This window comes from Octopus sinensis, linkage group LG1, assembly GCF_006345805.1.
Source record: "Octopus sinensis linkage group LG1, ASM634580v1, whole genome shotgun sequence".
Classification (NCBI taxonomy): Eukaryota; Metazoa; Mollusca; class Cephalopoda; order Octopoda; family Octopodidae; genus Octopus; species Octopus sinensis.
This window is the reverse complement of record NC_042997.1, coordinates 168277699-168298376: the sequence shown is the minus strand read 5'-3', so window position 1 is coordinate 168298376 and position 20678 is coordinate 168277699. Positions and strand designations below refer to the sequence as shown.

At 35.3% G+C, this 20678-nt stretch overlaps 1 protein-coding gene across 3 annotated transcripts in view; it reads right to left on the bottom strand.

The window, feature by feature from the left end:
- Positions 1-20678, bottom strand: part of LOC115209791 (N-acetyltransferase 9-like protein) — a 57492-nt gene that overhangs the window by 3038 nt on the left and 33776 nt on the right. For 2 of the 3 annotated variants that reach the window (XM_029778349.2, XM_029778331.2), the window contains exons 2-6: positions 17796-17905; positions 6566-6622; positions 4650-4730; positions 3468-3527; positions 748-842 (exon numbers count right to left, since the gene is read on the bottom strand). In XM_029778349.2, the coding sequence (XP_029634209.2) occupies positions 748-842; positions 3468-3527; positions 4650-4730; positions 6566-6622; positions 17796-17905 (403 nt within the window). The remainder of the gene's footprint in view (positions 1-747; positions 843-3467; positions 3528-4649; positions 4731-6565; positions 6623-17795; positions 17906-20678) is intronic. The other variant, XM_029778341.2, reaches the window with a different exon arrangement.

Below are 20678 nucleotides of genomic sequence, written 5' to 3'. Positions count from 1 at the left end.
TAAAATACTAATGTGCTGAGACCAGAAGTAATATACTTGTGAAAGTAAGTCATAAAAAACAAAAAGCTATGAATATTAAATTACAAAAAAAACAAGAGACTATGAAGAAGAACTAATAACCAATGAAACAAAATTAACTGAATTTGAAAAAGGGATCTGATGAGATACAAACACAACTATGAGTCATAAAACCAACAAACTAGATCTCTTTCTGTTTGATCTACTCAGCTACATGGATTTTTCTTTATGATAATTTGATTCTTTGGAGAATGGGTGCTAGGGAAGGCCTTAGAATCAGAAGAACAAGACAGAAGAAATAATAGTGTTTGTGCTATTCTATAAAGATACTCGTATAGATAGTGAAGTCATTTAAGGTGATGAGTAAGAATGAATCATTGATGTAATTTTTCAAGATTTTATCCCACAGCATGCATCGATGATACAAAACATTAATCAATAATTTCACTTATAATTAAGGCAGTGAGCTGGCAGAATCATTAGCACACTGGGCAAAATGCTTAGTGGCATTTCGTCCATCTCTACATTCTGAGTTCAAATTTCACTGAGGTTGACTATACTTTTCATCCTTTTGAGTTCAATAAAATATCAGTTGAGAACTGGGATTGGCCCCTCCCCCAAAACTGCTGGCCTTGTGCAAAAATTTGAAACAAATAAGCTCACTAATGTTAACGTGAAAGCTATGAAGAATATGCTGCAAGTCAAGAAAAAAATTTATATGTAACTTACCTCAATAAAGCCCATATTGAGGAATAAACCCAGGCTTATAGAATTGCTCATTCCGATTTTAGCTGTGAACTTAGTTATTTTCAGAATTTCAACTCCTGCAATGTAAAGACAATAAATTTTTCATCTTTGAACTTCATTTCACCCATTGTAAAGACAAACCTCAATGTTTATAAAGATATAGTAACATTCATACAGCACATTCCTTTATTATTGTCTGTCACTAATATTATGGTCCACATCTAATTAGAAACGATTTATTTCTTATTTGAAGCTCATAACTATTCACCAGTAGAGGGTTGATTTAGAAATGGATCCTTCCTTAGACCTTTAGCATTTAAACCAACCATATCTGGCCAAAATATTCTATCCAGCTTTGTGTTTAAATAGGCCAAATATGCGCCACACACACACACACCAACACTACTATGTCATTCTAGAAGTAAACTACCCCATCATCGAACTCTTGAAGCTACAAGATATATTTCTTTACTACCCACAAGAGGCTAAACACAGAGGGGACAAACAAGGACAGACAAACAGATTAAGTTGATTACATCGACCCCAGTCCGTAACTGGTACTTAATTTATCAACCCCAAAAGGATGAAAGGTAAAGTCGACCTTGGCGGAATTTGAACCCAGAACGTAACGGCAGACAAAATACAGCTATGCATTTCGCTCGGTGAGCTAACGTTTCTGCCAGCTCGCTGCCTTTTTGAAGCTACAAGATAATTCAGGACTAATTCAAAACAATGCCAATAAATAAGCATTACATTTAACAGAATATTCTGAATGCTAAAGGGTTACACTAATCTGTTTATATGTTAGTTATGATATTCTTAAAGAAAATGTAAATTGACTTTTTCTTACATCTTTACTGTCTAGCTTTACAGAATCATATGACAGTATAGTAAATTACTTGCATGTTGCATTCTGTACTTTATACAGAAGCTGACATTATGAGCCCATTATAAATACAAACTTCATCACCATTTGTGCTAATCAAAGAGCATTAATTGACTTTCTTTTTAACAGATATTGTGTCTCTATTTTCAGAAATATTATCCAGTCACATGCATACCCTTTATGATGAAAAAACCCCCCAAAAAAACCCCAGGTATTATTTTTGGAATGTCTAATGCTAGATTCATTCTTTTGGACATCACCTGTAAAGTAACCCACCTGTGAGCACCATGAAGTGTTATTACATTATCAACATTTTCCATGTTTGCATGGGTTGTTGGATGGAACTTGTTTGAGGCAATCTTTCTACAACTGGATGCTCTTCTAGTTGCCAACCCACACCTGTTTTCAAGCAAGGTAATTGTTCCCCATGGCTAGACATGTTTTCACAGAAGATTAGAAACAAAGGGCACTGCTTGTATAACAATGACACTCATTTACAACAATCGTACATTGTCAAGGCAAGGAGATACACACACACACACCACACACACACACACAGATGTATACGACAGACTTCTTTCGGTTTCTGTCTACCAAATCCATTCACAAGACTTTATTTGGCCTGGATTTATGTTAGGGGAGACACTTGCTCAAAGTGCCATGCAGTGGGATTGAACATGGAACCATGGGGTTGGGAAGCAAACTTCTCAACTACACAGCCACACCTGTCGTAAAGATAGTTTGTAAATCTACTTAGTAGAGAAGTGGGGAATAAGTCAATCTACATTTTCTTTAAAAATATCATTTTATATATATATATATATATATCAACATTCAAGAACACTTTTACAAACTAAATGTGAGAAAATGCTTCAATGGTGGGAAAAATAAATCTCTTCTTGTGAACACCAACCTATGAAAGGTAACATTCCTTGAATAATCTGGTACATAGAGCTAGATGAAATGATATATGGAAAATTTGGAGCATTGCAGTAAAATAAAATGTTTATTTATAAAAGGTGGGGGTAGGAGGAGGAGAGACAGACAGACAAACGGATGGACAGACTGACAGACAGACAGACAGAGAAAGAATACTTTGTTAATCAAATAAGCATTACAAAGAAATAATTAGGACGTTGAACTTTTCAGACAAGAGTCACACACTATCAAAATGCATGAAATGATAGAGTACTGCAGGCCCAACAAGCTTATACAAGAATGGAAAAAATAGACGTTAAACAATAAAAGTCACACACGCACAGATATACATAGACATATATGAGACAAACTCACACACATGCACACACACACACACACACACACAAGTACATACACACACACACACACACAAGTACATACACACACAAACACTTATATTCATCTTTATATATAAAAGTGAAGTTGTGTGTCTGTCTCCTACGATTTAGAGTCCTAACTACTCCCACATTTTGCGGTGCAGTTTAACCAAAACTGGGTATCTTATAGTCGTGATTCATATCGAGCCCTTCTGGGTATTAGCATGAGTCTACGATTTTAAAAATAATTTACCATCATTTTTTTCCATTTTAATGCATTTTTTTCGCTATTATATAAGGGTAGTAACTCTCTAAAAATGTCTACGATGAGTCAACGATTTAAAAAAAAATTTACCATAATTTTTTTTCCATTTTTAATGCATTTTTTTGGCTATTTTTTGGCTATAACTCACTAAAAATACTTTATAGTTATTTCCCTTACAAACCCGAGCAACGCCGGGCGATATTGCTAGTCATAAATAAATATCATTAATTAAACTGTTTTAAACAAACATTATTACCGTATACCATCATCAAGATTACGGCTTGTTTTCCAAATCCCTTTCTTCTAGAAGAAATTTCTGCAAAAAAAAAAAATATATATATATCAACATACAAAATAAAACAGCATAACGTTAGAGCAGCAGACCAGAACTGATTCTTGTCAGAAAAATGCCTATAGCTTAACATTCTACAGTTCCATTTTTTCTTAGGTTAGTCTTTCATCTTTCTGAGATAGATTAAATAAATACCAGACAGACAAAAAGAAAAGGGTATAAACCTTATGCTGTATTCACTGAATTTTGTTGCTATGGTTAGATAGATTCAGCTCAACTTAAACAGGTCTATCAAGTATTTAGTGACAACCCATTGGACTTTTACTCTAGGTTTGTTGATCTTCTGTATGTTGTCAGTACTGGGACTATGCTGCACTTGCTACCTAGTAGTGTATGGTTGTGTGAAGTTTAGAGTATGTAATATCAATATCATTATACTTATCCAACTTTCTGATTGAATATTCTGTGACTGAAGATATACAAGGTGAAAGGTGGTGAGCTGCACGCCAGGTGAAATGCTTAGCGGTATTTCATCTGCATTACGTTCTGAGTTCAAATTCCGCCGAGGTTGACTTTGCCTTTCATCTTTTCGGGGTCAATTAAATAAGTACCAGTTACGCACTGGGGTTGATGTAATCGACTTAATCTGTCTGTCTGTCCTTGTTTGTCCTCCCTGTGTTTAGCCTCTTGTGGGTAGTAAAGAAATAGATATGCAAGGTGAAGTAAGTGTGAACTAAAGTATGTTAACCATTGCACTTTGATGGATTGTGGTTATAGATTCAGTCAGAGAAAAAATCTTGAGAATTTTTCATTTTGTGATAGATCTAGATGAGGGGCATTTAGGAAGAATAATCATGAGTTGTGAGCTAGACAACGTATGGCAAAATGGAGGATTATTTGGAAAAAGAAACAGAAACTAAAAAGAATTCCCAGTATACATCTGCTCCACTTCTGCCCAAAATGCCATTAAAAAAAGCAATGAAATACCTAAATAGATAAGATATGGAATTATCAGTATATTTACTGCTTGTGCCAACTTTATGAACAAAAATATTACAAGGATATGTAGCAGTAATAAAAAAGAAGTGTCAGATAAAAGCAAAAGATAACAAAAATGAGTAAAACAAATATTACAATATTACTAACCTGCTATCATAACTTCAATTTCAGCAGTATCTTCCAAAAAAGGATCATTAAAAAACAAATTTACATCTCCAATCATTGATTCTATGAAATCAAAGAAAGGAAGAAAATATGACAGAAAAATATATATCAATGGCAGAATAACTTTTAGAATGGATTCAGAATTAGATTTTAATTTGTTTTTAAAACTTATAATGCCAGATAGAGATGGCATAATTCTGTCAGGGGAAAGATAAGACTGAAGTGACGTATATCATTTCCTTGTCCAGAATAGGCAGTAAAAGAAGACAGCAAGTCCGTCGGATAAAAGTTGTAGTGTGTTAATGAATGAAATTTTGCCATCATTCAGATGGTTTTATGAAACTTAATAACAGTTCAGTAAAGTCTGCAACATGTCAGACTTTTCAACTTGTTGTTTCTTAAATTATGCAACACACTGCCATTTGTCTAACTTGCAACATCTCCATATGTCACATCTCAACCTGCCACAACCTACCAGTAACAATTATATTGTTTCGTTTGGTGAGCCCTACATGTTACATCTTAACCATTGCAAGTGTAATTAAGGTAAGACAGCTTTTACTGTAAACAATAAATGAGACCAGAAAAACATTAGTTTATAAGGGAAGGTGAATGAAATGACTAGTTAAAAATTGACTGATGGCAGATGAAGGTGACTACAAGCTATTCATCTGTTCCATGGTACTCATTACAGTTTATATATATACATGTATACACATACATGGTGTTCGGGCAAAATTTTATATTTTTTATGTCTCCTTTTTTTCTGGAACAGCATGGTGTATTAGTGAACAGTCTGTGGCATTAAAGAGCATAAAGATTAAAGTTGTAGTTGAGAAAAAGTTAGCTGACATGGAGGATTGGAAGTTATCTGAATATTGGAAAAGAGTTACCTGTACCATGATGGTTCACACCAGGTATCAAAATGAATTGAAGTGATTGCAAAGCAACATGGAATGAAGTATTTTGCTCAAAAACACAATGCACCACCTAGTCCAGGAATGAAAATCATGATCTCAAGATCATAATTGCAACACCTGTGGGATGACGTCAGCAGCTGGGGAGCTGACCGGAAGAGGAAGGGGCAGGAGTAACGCACACGCAGGCAGGGGAGCATTGGGACTTTTCGATCGAGGTAGCCGACAGAGTTGGACATGTGAGCGCTTTGTCAAGGTAGGGGAAAAGCAGCTGCTATTTCTAGCGTTCAGGTTGGGCCACGTGGAAGGGTGCATTACCACTGGAGAGGTCTGTGTCGATGAAGAGAAGGTAGGTATCCTTATTTCAAATCTTCTGCATACACCACAACACCCTAACTACTAGGCCATGTGTCCTCAGAGGCCATTATAGAAGTAACAGAATAAGCAGTGGGAGAAGATTACAAACCTGTCAGAGTTTGTAATCTTCTCCTAAGCAGTCGGTCAGTTTTCATTTAGATGCCGTCAAAAATATTTCTGTGTATAGTAATAGCTCCATCCCAAATATGGGAGAAGTATTCCAAAATGAGTCCCACCTGAGCTTTGTAAAGACACTAGCTGATCTCTACCAACTAATTTGTTTAGGTGTTGTTCACAGAAGAATAAGCTATCTTACTTTAACCCTTTTGTTACTGTATTTATTTTGAGACGCTTTGTGTTTCTTTCAATTACTTTAAATATAACAAAGAATTTAGTAAAATAACTTAGTTATCATTCAGCTTGTGTCAGGAACATAAATTGTGACTAAGGTTTGGTGAAAGATTTTAATTCAGAACTTTTGAAAACAAGACATTTGTACTACAGAGCCAGAGCCGGGTTGGTAATGAAAGGGTTAATTACACTTCATGAAGACAAGGTCTTCAGTGGTAGCATTATGACTCATTGGTTTGATAGGATTCACAAACAATTTTATACCAGGCTTACCTATTTCATCACCACTATTCTTGTACATCTCATGATCCAGTATAATGAAAGTACATTCTGAAAACAAAGCAAATAATGTAAATATGAGAACTTCTTTTGGTACGGATATGAGTAAGTACTTTAAGAACCATGAAATGTAGTTCTTAAGGAGAATATTGGGGGACAGCATGGACAGGCAAAATGTCTTATGAAGAAGTGATGACTTGGGCTGCAGCAAATAGGAAACTGCTTCATGAGATAAGGGTCAAACAACTGAGATTTCTTGGTCATGTGATGAGGAAAGAGGGCCTGGAGAATTTAGTGATGACCGGAAAGATTGACAGGAAAAGAAGCAGAGGAAGGAGAAGGATGATATAGATATTAAGCTTGACAAACTTGTTTGAAAAAAAGTGGCATTATACATCAGGAAGTGGAACTATTACAGCATTATACATCAGGAAGTGGAACTATTACAGCAAACAGAGAACTGTGACAGGACATTAACGCCTATGTCCTACTTTCTAGACATGGCACCAAAAAAAAAAAAAAAAGAATAAAATGTACTCCAGCATTTTACTGGTACTTATCTTATGACATTATACAACTCACTTTAACCCTCATAGTCATGACAGCAAACACTAATAGGGAGATAATGGCTTGTAATATTGATGCCTTTCTTTTCGTCATTAAGTTAATTGAAATAACTACAACTAAAAATCTCAGCCACAAACATTTACTACTACTACTACTACTACTACTACTACTTATGTTGATAACAACATAAGTATTTCTAACATAGGCACAAGGCCTAGAATTAGTGCAAGAGGAAGAGTCAATTATATCAGTCCCAATACATGACTGGTACTTTATTTTATCAAACCTAGCAGGATGAAAAGCAAAGAAATTGACCTTGGAAGAAATATCGTGAGGCATTTTGTATGACTCTAATGATTCTGTTGATATGATGATAAGGAAAATTTCTCACATTGTCACAAATATGAAGACAAGGAGTATATGAATTGAAGCAACCTAGTACAGACAATCACACACATATAAAAGACTCCTGTACAACAGTATAATAAACAGATAGGCTGTGTGGTAAGTAGCTTGCTTATGAACCACATGGTTCCGGGTTCAGTCCCACTGCGTGGCACCTTGGGCAAGTGTCTTCTACTATAGCCTCGGGTCGAACAAAGCCTTGTGAGTGGATTTGGTAGACGGAAACTGAAAGAAGCCCGCCGCATATATATATGTATGTGTGTTTGTGTGTCTGTGTTTGTCCCCACAACATCGCTTGACAACCGATGCTGATGTGTTTACGTCCCTGCAACTTAGTGGTTCAGCAAAAGAGACCGATAGAATAAGCACTAGGCTTACAAAGAATAAGTCTTGGGGTCAATTTGCTCGACTAAAGGCGGTGCTCCAGCATGGCCAAAGTCAAATGACTGAAGCAAGTAAAAGAGTAAAAGAGATACAAGAAAATAAACTGCAACACTTTCAACTCAATAACTGTAGAAACTAAACTTCAGCAACAGATTTAAATATAAAAGACATGATTGAATGCCTGACACTCCACAGACCTCGTGTAACATCTAAAGATCATAGGCACAACTTTAATAGCCAATCTGTAGGCTATTAAATTCCACTAAGATTGAAGTCTGTTAACTAACAGATTTCATCGCAAGCATAAAAAAAAAATCACTCATACAAATTTCCCCCAAAAGTATGTATCTTTACAAGGAACTACATTAGAATCACCAACTGGAAAATCTATAACATAATGCATACAAAAAGATCTCTGCTTTCCTTCAATGAGGTGAATGGATAAGGAAAACAACCATATTTCTGCTGATATGCAGATGGGTAGCAAAGAGTCAGCTTAAAACTACAAGATCATTATCATAGGCCTCTATTACATGCAAATATCCAGTATGTCTTTGCATTGATATGCACGTATGTTGGGATGCTGTAAATGCATGTGTGCAGATTATTATTTGTTATGCTCTATTTTTTGTGTTTTGCATTACATCTGGAACTTTTGCAACTAGTATCTTACGTTTTTCATTCTTAATGCATTAATATATGTACACATGTACCTTTGCATATGCTTCTCTGTATGCAGACGTTTATGTGAGTATGCTTGTGTACATCATGTATTCTGGCATAATTGTTGGTTTGTGTCAGCATAAGTGATATAAAAGAATATGAATATATGTGTGTATTCATACATATCTAAGCATGTCTTTTTATATATATACTAGCAGAATTGCCCGGCGTTGCTCGGGGCTGAATTGCTTGAAAGTACTGTTAATGATTGCACTGAATTATGATGATTATTCAGGCAAATATTGATATAAGTTTACGGTGGGAGATAAGGACTTAACAATCAAACGTGTGCCATTGCATTGTTTTGGGGGAACCAAATTTCTGATGAGCATTATAGGGGCACCAACTTTAATTTTGAGAATGTGTGGTGGTAGTCTGGGGTGCTCAAAGGAATTGAGTACCTCTATTGGATAGTTGATGACGTCCTCTGGGTCAGGAGTTGTATCGATAGACTGATATACATAGACTTCCCCAGGAATGAGTTTTAGCATTTCATCATTAATATGGTGAACAGTTTTATTCCTCGGGGCCAGTATAGCCTTTTTGCCAATCCAATCCATATTCAGATAATTAGCTTGTAGATCTGGGAACACTGCATCTCTGAGATCAGAAGGCGTCTTAACAATTATACACACACGTTATACATACATGTGTGCATAGATGAATATATAAATACATTTACATGTGTGCATAGATGAATATATAAATACATTTAAATATCTATATACACTTTTCGGCGATCTTTCTGCTTCTTAGAGATAACTTTAGATCTTATTTTCGTCCTAAGAAACTTTGTATGGAGTGAATGGTTACTTCTATGGAAATATATACACACACGTTATACATACATGTGTGCATAGATGAATATATAAATACATTTATATATCTATATACACTTTTGGGCGATCTTTCTGCTACTTGTTATATAATCATCACAACAAACATGAACAATCAACGTCGCCCATTGTCTCCCTTGATAAAAGGACTTTCACTTTGTTTCCCGCCAAAACAATTAACTTGTACAACAACGGCAGTCGAATAAAGTATCTTGTATCGTTAACACGTTGTTTCAGTCTCTCTCATTTTCTTAATCTTTCATACTAAGTACTCACTACTTCCTTTAATACTCAATACATTATATATATATAACAACAACATGGTGTCAGAATACTAAAAGAACCCAAAATACAGAAACCAAAGGAAAAAAGAAGTTGAAATCATACTTCAAAGACGAAATGGAAAATTTACCGCATCCAAAAGACCTAGACTTTAATCAGGAAAATCTAGCCGCAGCATGGAAAAAGTGGAAAAAAGAATTCAATCTCTTTTTGATAGCAACAGAAAGTGACATGAAGTCAGACAAAGTAAAAACTTCAATGTTTTTAACTTGCATCGGTTCTAAAGGCCGAGATATCCATTCCACACTGGATTTCGATTCACCTGACGAAGAAATGAACCTTCAGACAGTAATCGAAAAATTCGATGCATATTGTGAACCCAGGAAAAACATAACTTTCCTAAGACACAAATTCTTCACATGTGGACAAGCGGAACATCAAAAATTCGATGAGTACGTAGTAGAGTTGTGCCAAAGGCACAACAGTGCGAATTCGGCAACCTCACAGACAGTCTCACCAAAGATATTCTGATATGTGGAATCAGAGACATGAGATTAAGAGAAAGATTATTGAGAGAACCAATTTAGACCTACAAAAACAATTCAAGCAGGTCAGAGTGCAGAGCAAACACGACTCCAATCAAGGATGCTAAATGCCACATCCGAAAACAAGAGATAACGAAATCTCAAGGGTATAGTCAACACGACAAAAAGGCGCCAAACTCAATAACCGCCATATGCAATCCAGACATCAAAACGAACAAGGCGGAAGTGACAGAAAGCCGCGAAGTTTCAAGCGCCAAGTCAACACTACGTCACTAACTGTCACTATTGTGGTTATAATCACAAAAGAAATAAATGCCCAGCATTTCACAAGACATGTGAAAAATGCAAGAAACAGGACACTATGCAAAAATGTGAAATCAAAAAATTTGTACATAAAGTAGAAATACATACCGGACACATGGGTATCGAAAAATGATAGAGAGCGAGGAATGTATATACTGGCCCGCATTAACGCTCAAATCAAAGACATGATTAACACATGCTCATACTGCATTGACTACAAAAATCAACAAGCAGCCGAACCACTAATAAATCATGAAATACCTACTCACCATGGACCAAAGTGGGTACAGACGTATTTCACCTGTCTGGAAATTCGTATGTCACAATTATTGACTATACAACAAGATTTTTTGATCTACACGAAATAAATGATGCCAGTCAAAAACCGTAATCAAAAAATTAAAAGAAACTTTTGCTAAATTCGGAATTCCGCAAACAGTTGTAAGTGACAACGGTCCAGAATTCAATTCGGCTGAATTCAAAATATTGCAAAAAATTGGCATTTTCATCACACGAAGACAAGCCCGCATTATCATCAAGCGAATGGCATGGTTGAGAGAAATATACAGACAATAAAAAAGACGCTAAAAAAGGCATTCAAAAGTGACGAAGAACCTCAGTTAGCGCTCTTAGCATACGCACGACTAAATTACAAAATGGTGCACCATCCCCTGCAAATCAAATAATGAATAACATTGCGAACAAATCTCCCAACATACTACACGACAAAATTGGTATCAGGCTCACGAAAAGAAGAAATCAAACATTACAACAGAACTCCCAGAGTTAAAACCACACGACACGGTTAGAATTAAGTTTAACAACAATTGGTTTAGAAGGGGCAAAATAATTAAAAAACTAGAGCAACCTCGTTCATACTTAGTAATAACAGAGGAAGGAAATACAGTCAAACGAAATAGACAACATATTCTTAAAACAAACGAACACGTTCGCATAACAGAAGAATTAGATTATGAAAATATATTTCCAAAGTCAACAAACACACGCATGAAAAAACAAACAGCACAACTACAGAATTCAACACTACAAAATAATAAAACACAAATGGACGACGAATAATTATTCCCTGTAGATACAGATGATATAAAAAAAATTAAAAAAAAAAAAAAAAGGAAGATGTTATATAATCATCACAACAAACATGAACATCAACGTCGCCCATTGTCTCCCTTTATAAAAGGACTTTCACTTTGTTTCCCGCCAAAACAATTAACTTGTACAACACGGCAGTCGAATAAGTATCTTGTATCGTTAACACGTTGTTTCAGTCTCTCTCATTTTCTTAATCTTTCATACTAAGTACTCACTACTTCCTTTAATACTCAATACATTATATATATATAACAACAACACTACTTAGAGATAACTTTAGATCTTATTTTCGTCCTAAAAAACTTTGTGAGGAGTGAATGGTTACCTCTATGGAAATATATACACACACATTATACATACATCTGTGTATAGATGAATATATAAATACATTTAAATATCTATATACACTTTTGGGCGATCTTTCTGCTACTTGGATATACTTTAGATCTTATATTCGTCCTAAAGAATAACTTTGTATGGAGTGAATGGTTATGTCTATGGAAATATATACACACATTATACATACATGTATGTATAGATGAATATATAAATACATTTAAATATCTATATACACTTTTGGGCGATCTTTCTGCTACTTGGATATACTTTAGATGTTATATTCGTCCTAAAAAACTTTGTATGAATTGAAAAAGAAAATGAATTGAAATTTTTAAGAAAGGAATTTGTTTACATACATGTGTCAAATGGCAAATGTTTGTGCAGTTGTCCGAAATGGAATCAGGGTAAATGTGTGGAACTGATGTATTATAATGAATAGTCCTTCTTGTTGTGAATATTAATTTGATTAATATGAACTGAAAACCAGTGGTGTAGCATATAAGACCATAGGTGATCTTCTAGCAAAAAGGATGACCAGTCTGAATGGGTCATCCCTGTCACACACACAACACACACACACACACACACGTTACCTTACAATTTTATTTATATATTTGCGTGTCTATGTGTGAAAGAGGAAGTGGGAGTAATAGGCAGAGTAAGGCTTTGAAGTGAAGAGGTGAAATGATGAAAATATTGAGTTTTTTCTGATTTTTTTTTTTCTTAATTGGGTGTCAAATTGAAAGAAATTTTGTATGGCATGACCGAATGGAAGTACTTTGAAAAAATCATAGGTAAACTGTTAATTGAGAAATTGTGAGGAGTAATCGTTATGTATTTATTGTTTCTGTTTGCTGTGTTTTTTTTTTTTGAGTAGTGGTTTAAGGTACACTTGGCAAAGAGAAAGTAGGAGAAATTATGGTGATAGCATGAGTGAAGCAGTTCATCCTTTTATATAAATACTTTCACTTTAATCGTTGCACACTTGCAAAGAGAAAGGAGGAGAAAGTGTAGTGGTAATGGTATGAGTGAATCACTTGAACTGAAAGAGAAAATCGTTAAATAGTTAGTTTTTCTTGAATTTTTGCTTAATTGGGGTTGAATTGAAAAAACTTTACATGCCACAACCCGATTGATTCTACTTATAAAAATGCTAGGTAAATTCTAATTGAAGAAATTCTATATTGTAGATTTGTATAATAAACAAACGGTTTGGGAGGCAGATAAAATCTGCCTTTTATAATAAGAGATATATATCATCACCATCATCATCACCTTTTAACGGCCGTTTTCCATGCTAGCATGGGTTGGACAGTTCAACCAGGGTCTGGGAAGCCAGGAGGCTGCACCAGGCTCCAGTCTGATCTGGCAGTGTTTCTACGGCTGGATGCCCTTCCTAACACCAACCACTCCGTGAGTGTAGTGGGTGCTTTTTACATGCCACTGGAACAGGTGCCACGGGAGGCTGGCAACAGCCATGATCAGTTGGTGCTTTTTACGTGCCACCAGCATGGAAGCCAGTCAAGGCGGTGCTGGCATTGGACACATTCGGATGGTGCTTTTTACATGCCACCAGCACATGATATATATATATATATATATATATATATATATGATAGAAATGGCAAGACAACAAAAGAATGAAAGAGACCTCGATATTATGTAAATAGAGGAATTCATCTGTAAATATATGTGACAATTATTTGGTAGCTATGATAAAACTCTGAGTTTCAGCCCTGAAATCTGAAACTCGGAGTTTTATCATGGCTACTGAGTAATTGTCACATATATATATATATATATATATATAATTAATCAATTTAGGGTAGCAAAAAATTCAGTAAAAATTTATCGCTACCAGCGGCCTAATGGAAAAGAGAAAATAGTCAAAGACTAAATATGTATAAATATAACATTTAGGAATGGCCTAGACAGGCCATTCGTCCACTAGAAAGAGCAGCCATAACTCCAACCGCCAAGTAGTGTAATTCGGAAATAAGGTGAAAATTTAAAAACATTTACCCTAATTCATCTTTTATACGATGCATCGTTTCAGTGTCTTTAATGATAGACCAGCTTAATTAAATTAAATTAAGCTAGTCTACCATAGGTCACACTTCATCAGTAAAAGAAACCTGGGAGAGACGGATATATACGAGGCGACTGTATCAATGCCTCGGGAATATCTGTCTTAAAATTTTCAAGACCAACGCATTCGCGCCAAACTTATCGGCAGCAAATATAAACTGCCGATTCAATCTCAGAATTAGTCAGAAAATTATCAATTAATCAATTTAGGGTAGCAAAAAATTCAGTAAAAATTTATCGCTACCAGCGGCCTAATGGAAAAGAGAAAATAGTCAAAGACTAAATATGTATAAATATAACAATTAGGAATGGCCTAGACAGGCCATTCGTCCACTAGAAAGAGCAGCCATAACTCCAACCGCCAAGTAGTGTAATTCGGAAATAAGGTGAAAATTTAAAAACATTTACCCTAATTCATCTTTTATACGATGCATCGTTTCAGTGTCTTTAATGATAGACCAGCTTAATTAAATTAAATTAGCTAGTCTACCATAGGTCACACTTCATCAGTAAAAGAAGCTCTTTCTAGTGACGAATGGCCTGTCTAGGCCATCCTAAATTGTTATATTTATACATATTTAGTCTTTGACTATTTTCTCTTTTCCATTAGGCCGCTGGTAGCGATAAATTTTTACTGAATTTTTTGCTACCCTAAATTGATTAATTGATAATTTTCTGACTAATTCTGAGATTGAATCGGCAGTTTATATTTGCTGCCGATAAGTTTGGCGCGAATGCGTTGGTCTTGAAAATTTTAAGACAGATATTCCCGAGGCATTGATACAGTCGCCTCGTATATATCCGTCTCTCCCAGGTTTCTTTTACTGATGAAGTGTGACCTATGGTAGACTAGCTTAATTTAATTTAATTAAGCTGGTCTATCATTAAAGACACTGAAACGATGCATCGTATAAAAGATGAATTAGGGTAAATGTTTTTAAATTTTCACCTTATTTCCGAATTACACTACTTGGCGGTTGGAGTTATGGCTGCTCTTTCTAGTGGACGAATGGCCTGTCTAGGCCATTCCTAAATTGTTATATTTATACATATTTAGTCTTTGACTATTTTCTCTTTTCCATTAGGCCGCTGGTAGCGATAAATTTTTACTGAATTTTTTGCTACCCTAAATTGATTAATTGATAATTTTCTGACTAATTCTGAGATTGAATCGGCAGTTTATATTTGCTGCCGATAAGTTTGGCGCGAATGCGTTGGTCTTGAAAATTTTAAGACAGATATTCCCGAGGCATTGATACAGTCGCCTCGTATATATCCGTCTCTCCCAGTTTCTTTTACTGATGAAGTGTGACCTATGGTAGACTAGCTTAATTTAATTTAATTAAGCTGGTCTATCATTAAAGACACTGAAACGATGCATTTAAAAAGATGAATTAGGGTAAATGTTTTTAAATTTTCACCTTATTATTCCGAATTACACTACTTGGCGGTTGGAGTTATGGCTGCTCTTTCTAGTGGACGAATGGCCTGTCTAGGCCATTCCTAAATTGTTTATATATATATATATATATATATATATACACACACACACAAAGACATGCTTAGATACACTCATGTATGTGCGGAAGTAGTATATATAGGCAATTGCGGGGGTAGTATATATAGGTGTGTCTGTAAGCACATCTTTCTTTACAAATTTCCTCTTAAATTTTTCACAATATTTTTCAAACAATAACCTTACTATTCAATGCAAACTGTAAAGAACTAAAAAAGATATATGCAAAAAATACATTTAAAAAATAGTTAAAATTTAAACACCTGTCATATTCTTAATAATTTTAAAAAGCTATACATACTAAACACACATTATAAAAATGTTTTCTATACAATATACCTGGTTCAACCTACATGGTTGGGTAGTCATTGAGTAAAGCCTCCCCCACTTCAACTTAGTTTACTGAGTGAAGAGGATATACAAACTCCCACTAAGTTTACAAATACAATCTATCAAAAGGCAGTTGACCTCTTTCAGAGAAGCCAATAGCCAATCATATGTGAAGAAGGATATTAATTGTCTATTGAAGCACAGATTACTGTGTCCATCTAATGTACAGATTTTGATAGATGGGCGAGATATCCAAACTAATTCACTATCGGTTTGTGTCTCTGGATTCTTCTAGCTCTGGCTCTGAAGTTGCTAATCACTAATTTATGTTGAGTTGTGCATTCTTCACCTGGGAAAGATTCTGCATTCACAAGTATCTGCCTGTCCCTGTTTCTGGTAAGAATGTAGTAAATCTGGCTAGTGTACCCATGAGATTAATAAGTAATCAAATGACTGTCAGGCTTCCTGAAGTTGGTATTGCAAATCAAAGCACATCAGGTAATGTAACCTGAAAAAAAGATGGTCATGGGGATGACCAGTGGTTGAACAAATGATGGACCAAGTAAATGAGAAGTGAATAAGAGAGGTACTTTAACCCTTTCATTACTGTATTTATTTTGAGATGTTCAGTGTTTCTTTCAATTACTTTAAATATAACAAAGAATTTACTAAAATAACTTAGTTATCATTAATCTAGTGTTAGGAACATAAATTGTAACTTTGGTTTGGTGGAAGATTTTAATTCAAAACTTATGAAAACAAGACATTTGTACTCAGAGCCAAAGCCAGTTTCAGCCAGGTTGGTAACGAAAGGGTGGACATAATTAAGTTATATGTCTCAGTTTATTTCTATCTCTTACTTGAAAATAGGAATCATTCTTAGTTCACAGCTGTTGTTCTTGATGTTGTCAATTAACTGATCAGTTCTGACTGAAAAGAACTGTCAGTCAGAGGTGGTCATTTTAATATTTATTATGCACTATCCCAGATATATCTTGCACTGCAGTCTACTTTAGAAATTTTGTCATGCAATGATTTGTTGCATGGAGTACAGTGCAGCAAAGAAGGCATGTTACATCTTTGTTACAACAGTTTGCTCATACAGAAACAGTACTAACTTGTTTGATGCATGGTACTTGACATAAGTAAGTCACCTACTTGCATCACACCAATTTTTCAATTTATAAAAATGTGTTTTCCCATACATCATCCTGGGATGCAACTTGACATATCATCAGTGGTTTTCCCAAGGGCCATGAGGTATGTTGGGTGTTTCAACCTCTGATAAACTCACCCAGCAACCCAACCAGGGATGATTAAACACCAGCTAGTGTCCAGTTAGCACTGCCCCTTCCAGGGCTCATACCTCCTGATCCACAGCCACCTTGAGGCAACAGCTCTGCTGCCTCCACAGTCAATTTGATAGCCTTTTGCCTACTTGCCTCTGTGATACAAAGCATGTTGTAAATTCTGCAGTGGGATTGGCTTGCAAACCCTCTACATCCCACCTTAATGGGATCATACCTTGCCTGTTACCCATGGCTTTGGCATAGCTCCACAGCTTAGCATATTTCCTTCTCTTACACTTATTTGTATCCTCAATGCAGTCCTTCAATGGAATGAAGAGTTCTAACAGGACCACCTGATTGGATACTTTTGAGATCAATGCTATATCCAATATTACAAAATTTCTCAACTTGTATTACACTAGTATAATATGTTAGGATTAAAATAAAATATGAAATGGTTGAAATGTTTATAAAATTGATGAATAATAAAACAAGTCCACCAACTTTTTTCATCTTGCCGCCAGCTGATTTGGTTCTCGTATTCTTCTTCCAAAGTGAGTCTTTCTGAAGCAGTTAAGCTTAACAGCTCATCAGATTGCATCCAGCAGTTATACCTGGAGAATGAGGAAATACATTCAGTGAAGACATTAAAAATATTCCTAGAACTTCATTATCCAAATATTGGCAGGAATTGTGTAGGAAGTGTGCATGTGTCCATATATATAGAGGGATGGATGTGTGGGTGGAAAAGAAAAGAGTACTCAAAACCATAGTAGAAATTGAGATTAATAATAGTTCATTTCAGTTGAGTGAGTCTCTTGCTATTTTGAGTTTTGCCTGTAGTTGCAAAGGGTCTTCAACTGGAGAAATGATGGAATATACACATTTATATTTAAGATTCCTGTTGTAGGGTATGATGGTGAAGAGGAAAAAGGAGGGAAACAAAAAAAAAACAGAAAGAGAAAATTAGAAAAAGAAAGGTAAGAAAGAAGGGTGTTTTGACTGGGGACAATGAAATATGTGGGGCAGGTGTTAGAATAGTAAAAGGTTTCAATGGAAAAATGGCAAGTAAGAACCAATAGGGAGGAATTACAATTGGAGATTATGTGTGTGCCTGTGTGTGTGTGGTGGGGTGCATGCACACACACATATATATATATACCACACACACAAATCCTTTTAGTATTAAGTGTCAGAGAAAAGAGCATTCAACCATAGTAGAAATGAACGATATGTTATTTGGTACTTGGAGTTTCACCTGTAGGCACACAGAATCTTCAGACAAGTTGGGTCACCAATTACCTGAAGAACTAGCACTACCTATACTCTGTGAGCATCATTTGAGACTGAATACATGGGAGATCTGTGAGGAACATATAGTTGATATCGAGCTTAACCCTTTTGTTACAAAATTTCTTTTGAAATACTCTGCCTTTGTTGCAGTTAATTTGGAAAATATCAAAGTAATAGCAGTATCGTCCGGCATTGCTTAGGTTTGTTTTGACCCTTTGGAATTTTTGAAAAGTAAAAATTTTGCATTATGTAGCTTGTTATACTCTTTAAGTGAACATTTTTCTGGTTGAAATACACCAAAAAATGGTGACACAGCAGTCAAAAAATTGTAAAAAATAGGGATTTTCATAGAAAAAAAGCACCCTTTTGATGTAAATAATTTTTGGTCTTAACATGGTCCGATTTGAATTTTATCTTCTACGGAATGAAGAGCAAGCCTTTTTCTATCATACTCTCGATTTTGGTCAACTTGCGCTGCAGGGTCTCGGAGAAGATAGTGTTAGTTGAAGGCTACAACTTGCGCCGCAGGGTCTCGGAGGAGATAGTTTTAGTTGAAGGCTACCAAACCTACCACACACAGACAACTTCAGCTTTATATATATAGATTTAGTAAAATAACTTTTTTTATTATGAAACTGGAGTTAGGAACACAAATAAATATGGAGTTCTGGTGGAAGGTTTTAATTTAGATCACTTAAAAACAACAAGTCTATATCATACAATAAGGACAGTCTTAGGTGGGTTGTTGGTATTAAAAGGGTTATAAGTTAGAAGAAGACACTTCTATAAGATCACCTGCACAGGAAAGAGTATTACATAAAATATTTAGTGAAGAGCTTAGAGCATGAGAAACATGCACATACATGCAGCATGATTAACAGGGAGTAGTTAAATGACCTGACCTTGTCAAATGTACCCTACCTTTAATAGATACTAATAGTATCCAATAAAGATAGGATGCTTTTGACAAGTTTTGATAAACAAACTGTGTCATAGTAACTGTAAACAAGGTAAAACAAAGAGAGTATGCCAGTGGCCTGGGTGTTGTATGGACCACAAATGTTCAATGTGAATATGAGAGGAGTGAAATGATAAAATGCCTTCATGCAACTGGCATTTAAATTTTAAATCTTCAGTAGTATTAAATGTATGGGAAATAGATTTTTCTTTGGGTATGAGTCACTATTTTGCAAAGGTACATACAAATGCCCACACAACACCCACACATACATATGTCGCTCTCTCTCTCTCTCTCTTGTCTTACCATTTCTATCAATATATATATATATATATATATATTGATAGAAATGGTAAGACAACAAAAGAATGAAAGAGACCTCGATATTATGTAAATAGAGGAATTTATCTGTAAATGTAATATGTGACAATTATTTGGTAGCCATGATAAAACTCCGAGTTTCAGATGTCTGGGTGGAAATCCACGCTGCCAGATAACTGAAGAGATGGCGGCATGGATTTCCACCCCGACATCCGAAACTTGGAGTTTTATCATGGCTACTGAATAATTGTCGCATATTACATTTACAGATATATATATATATATTTAGACAGTCTTCTTTCAGTTTCCTTCTATCAGATCCACTTACAAGGCTTTGGTCAGCCTGTGGCTTTAGTAGAAGACACTTGCTCAGGGTGCTACACAGTGAAACTGAACCTGAACCCAGATGGTTGGGAAGCAAGCTTCTGAACCAAACGGCTATGGCTGCACCTTAATTTGTTAAAATTTTCTTCATATGCCGAGAAAGTAAAAAAAAAACTAGTGGTGATTGTCAATGATTCTGAATAGGAAAAGATAGTTATTTCAAGATATTAAGAATAAATTCTCAAAGAACTAAGATATTAAGAGAAGAAAAAAATATCTGATTGATTAAGAAGCAACAGAAAGTTACAGACATGTGTTCATGTACAAGTATGTATGTATCTATAAATGTATATGTGTGTGCACATGCATGTGTGTGTGTGTGTGTGTGGTGTGTGTGTGTGTGTGTGTGTGTAAATCAATGAACCAAACAAAAATAACCTATTGTAGTTAATTATTGAGTTATGACTCTTTACATCAAAGATAAACTTAGC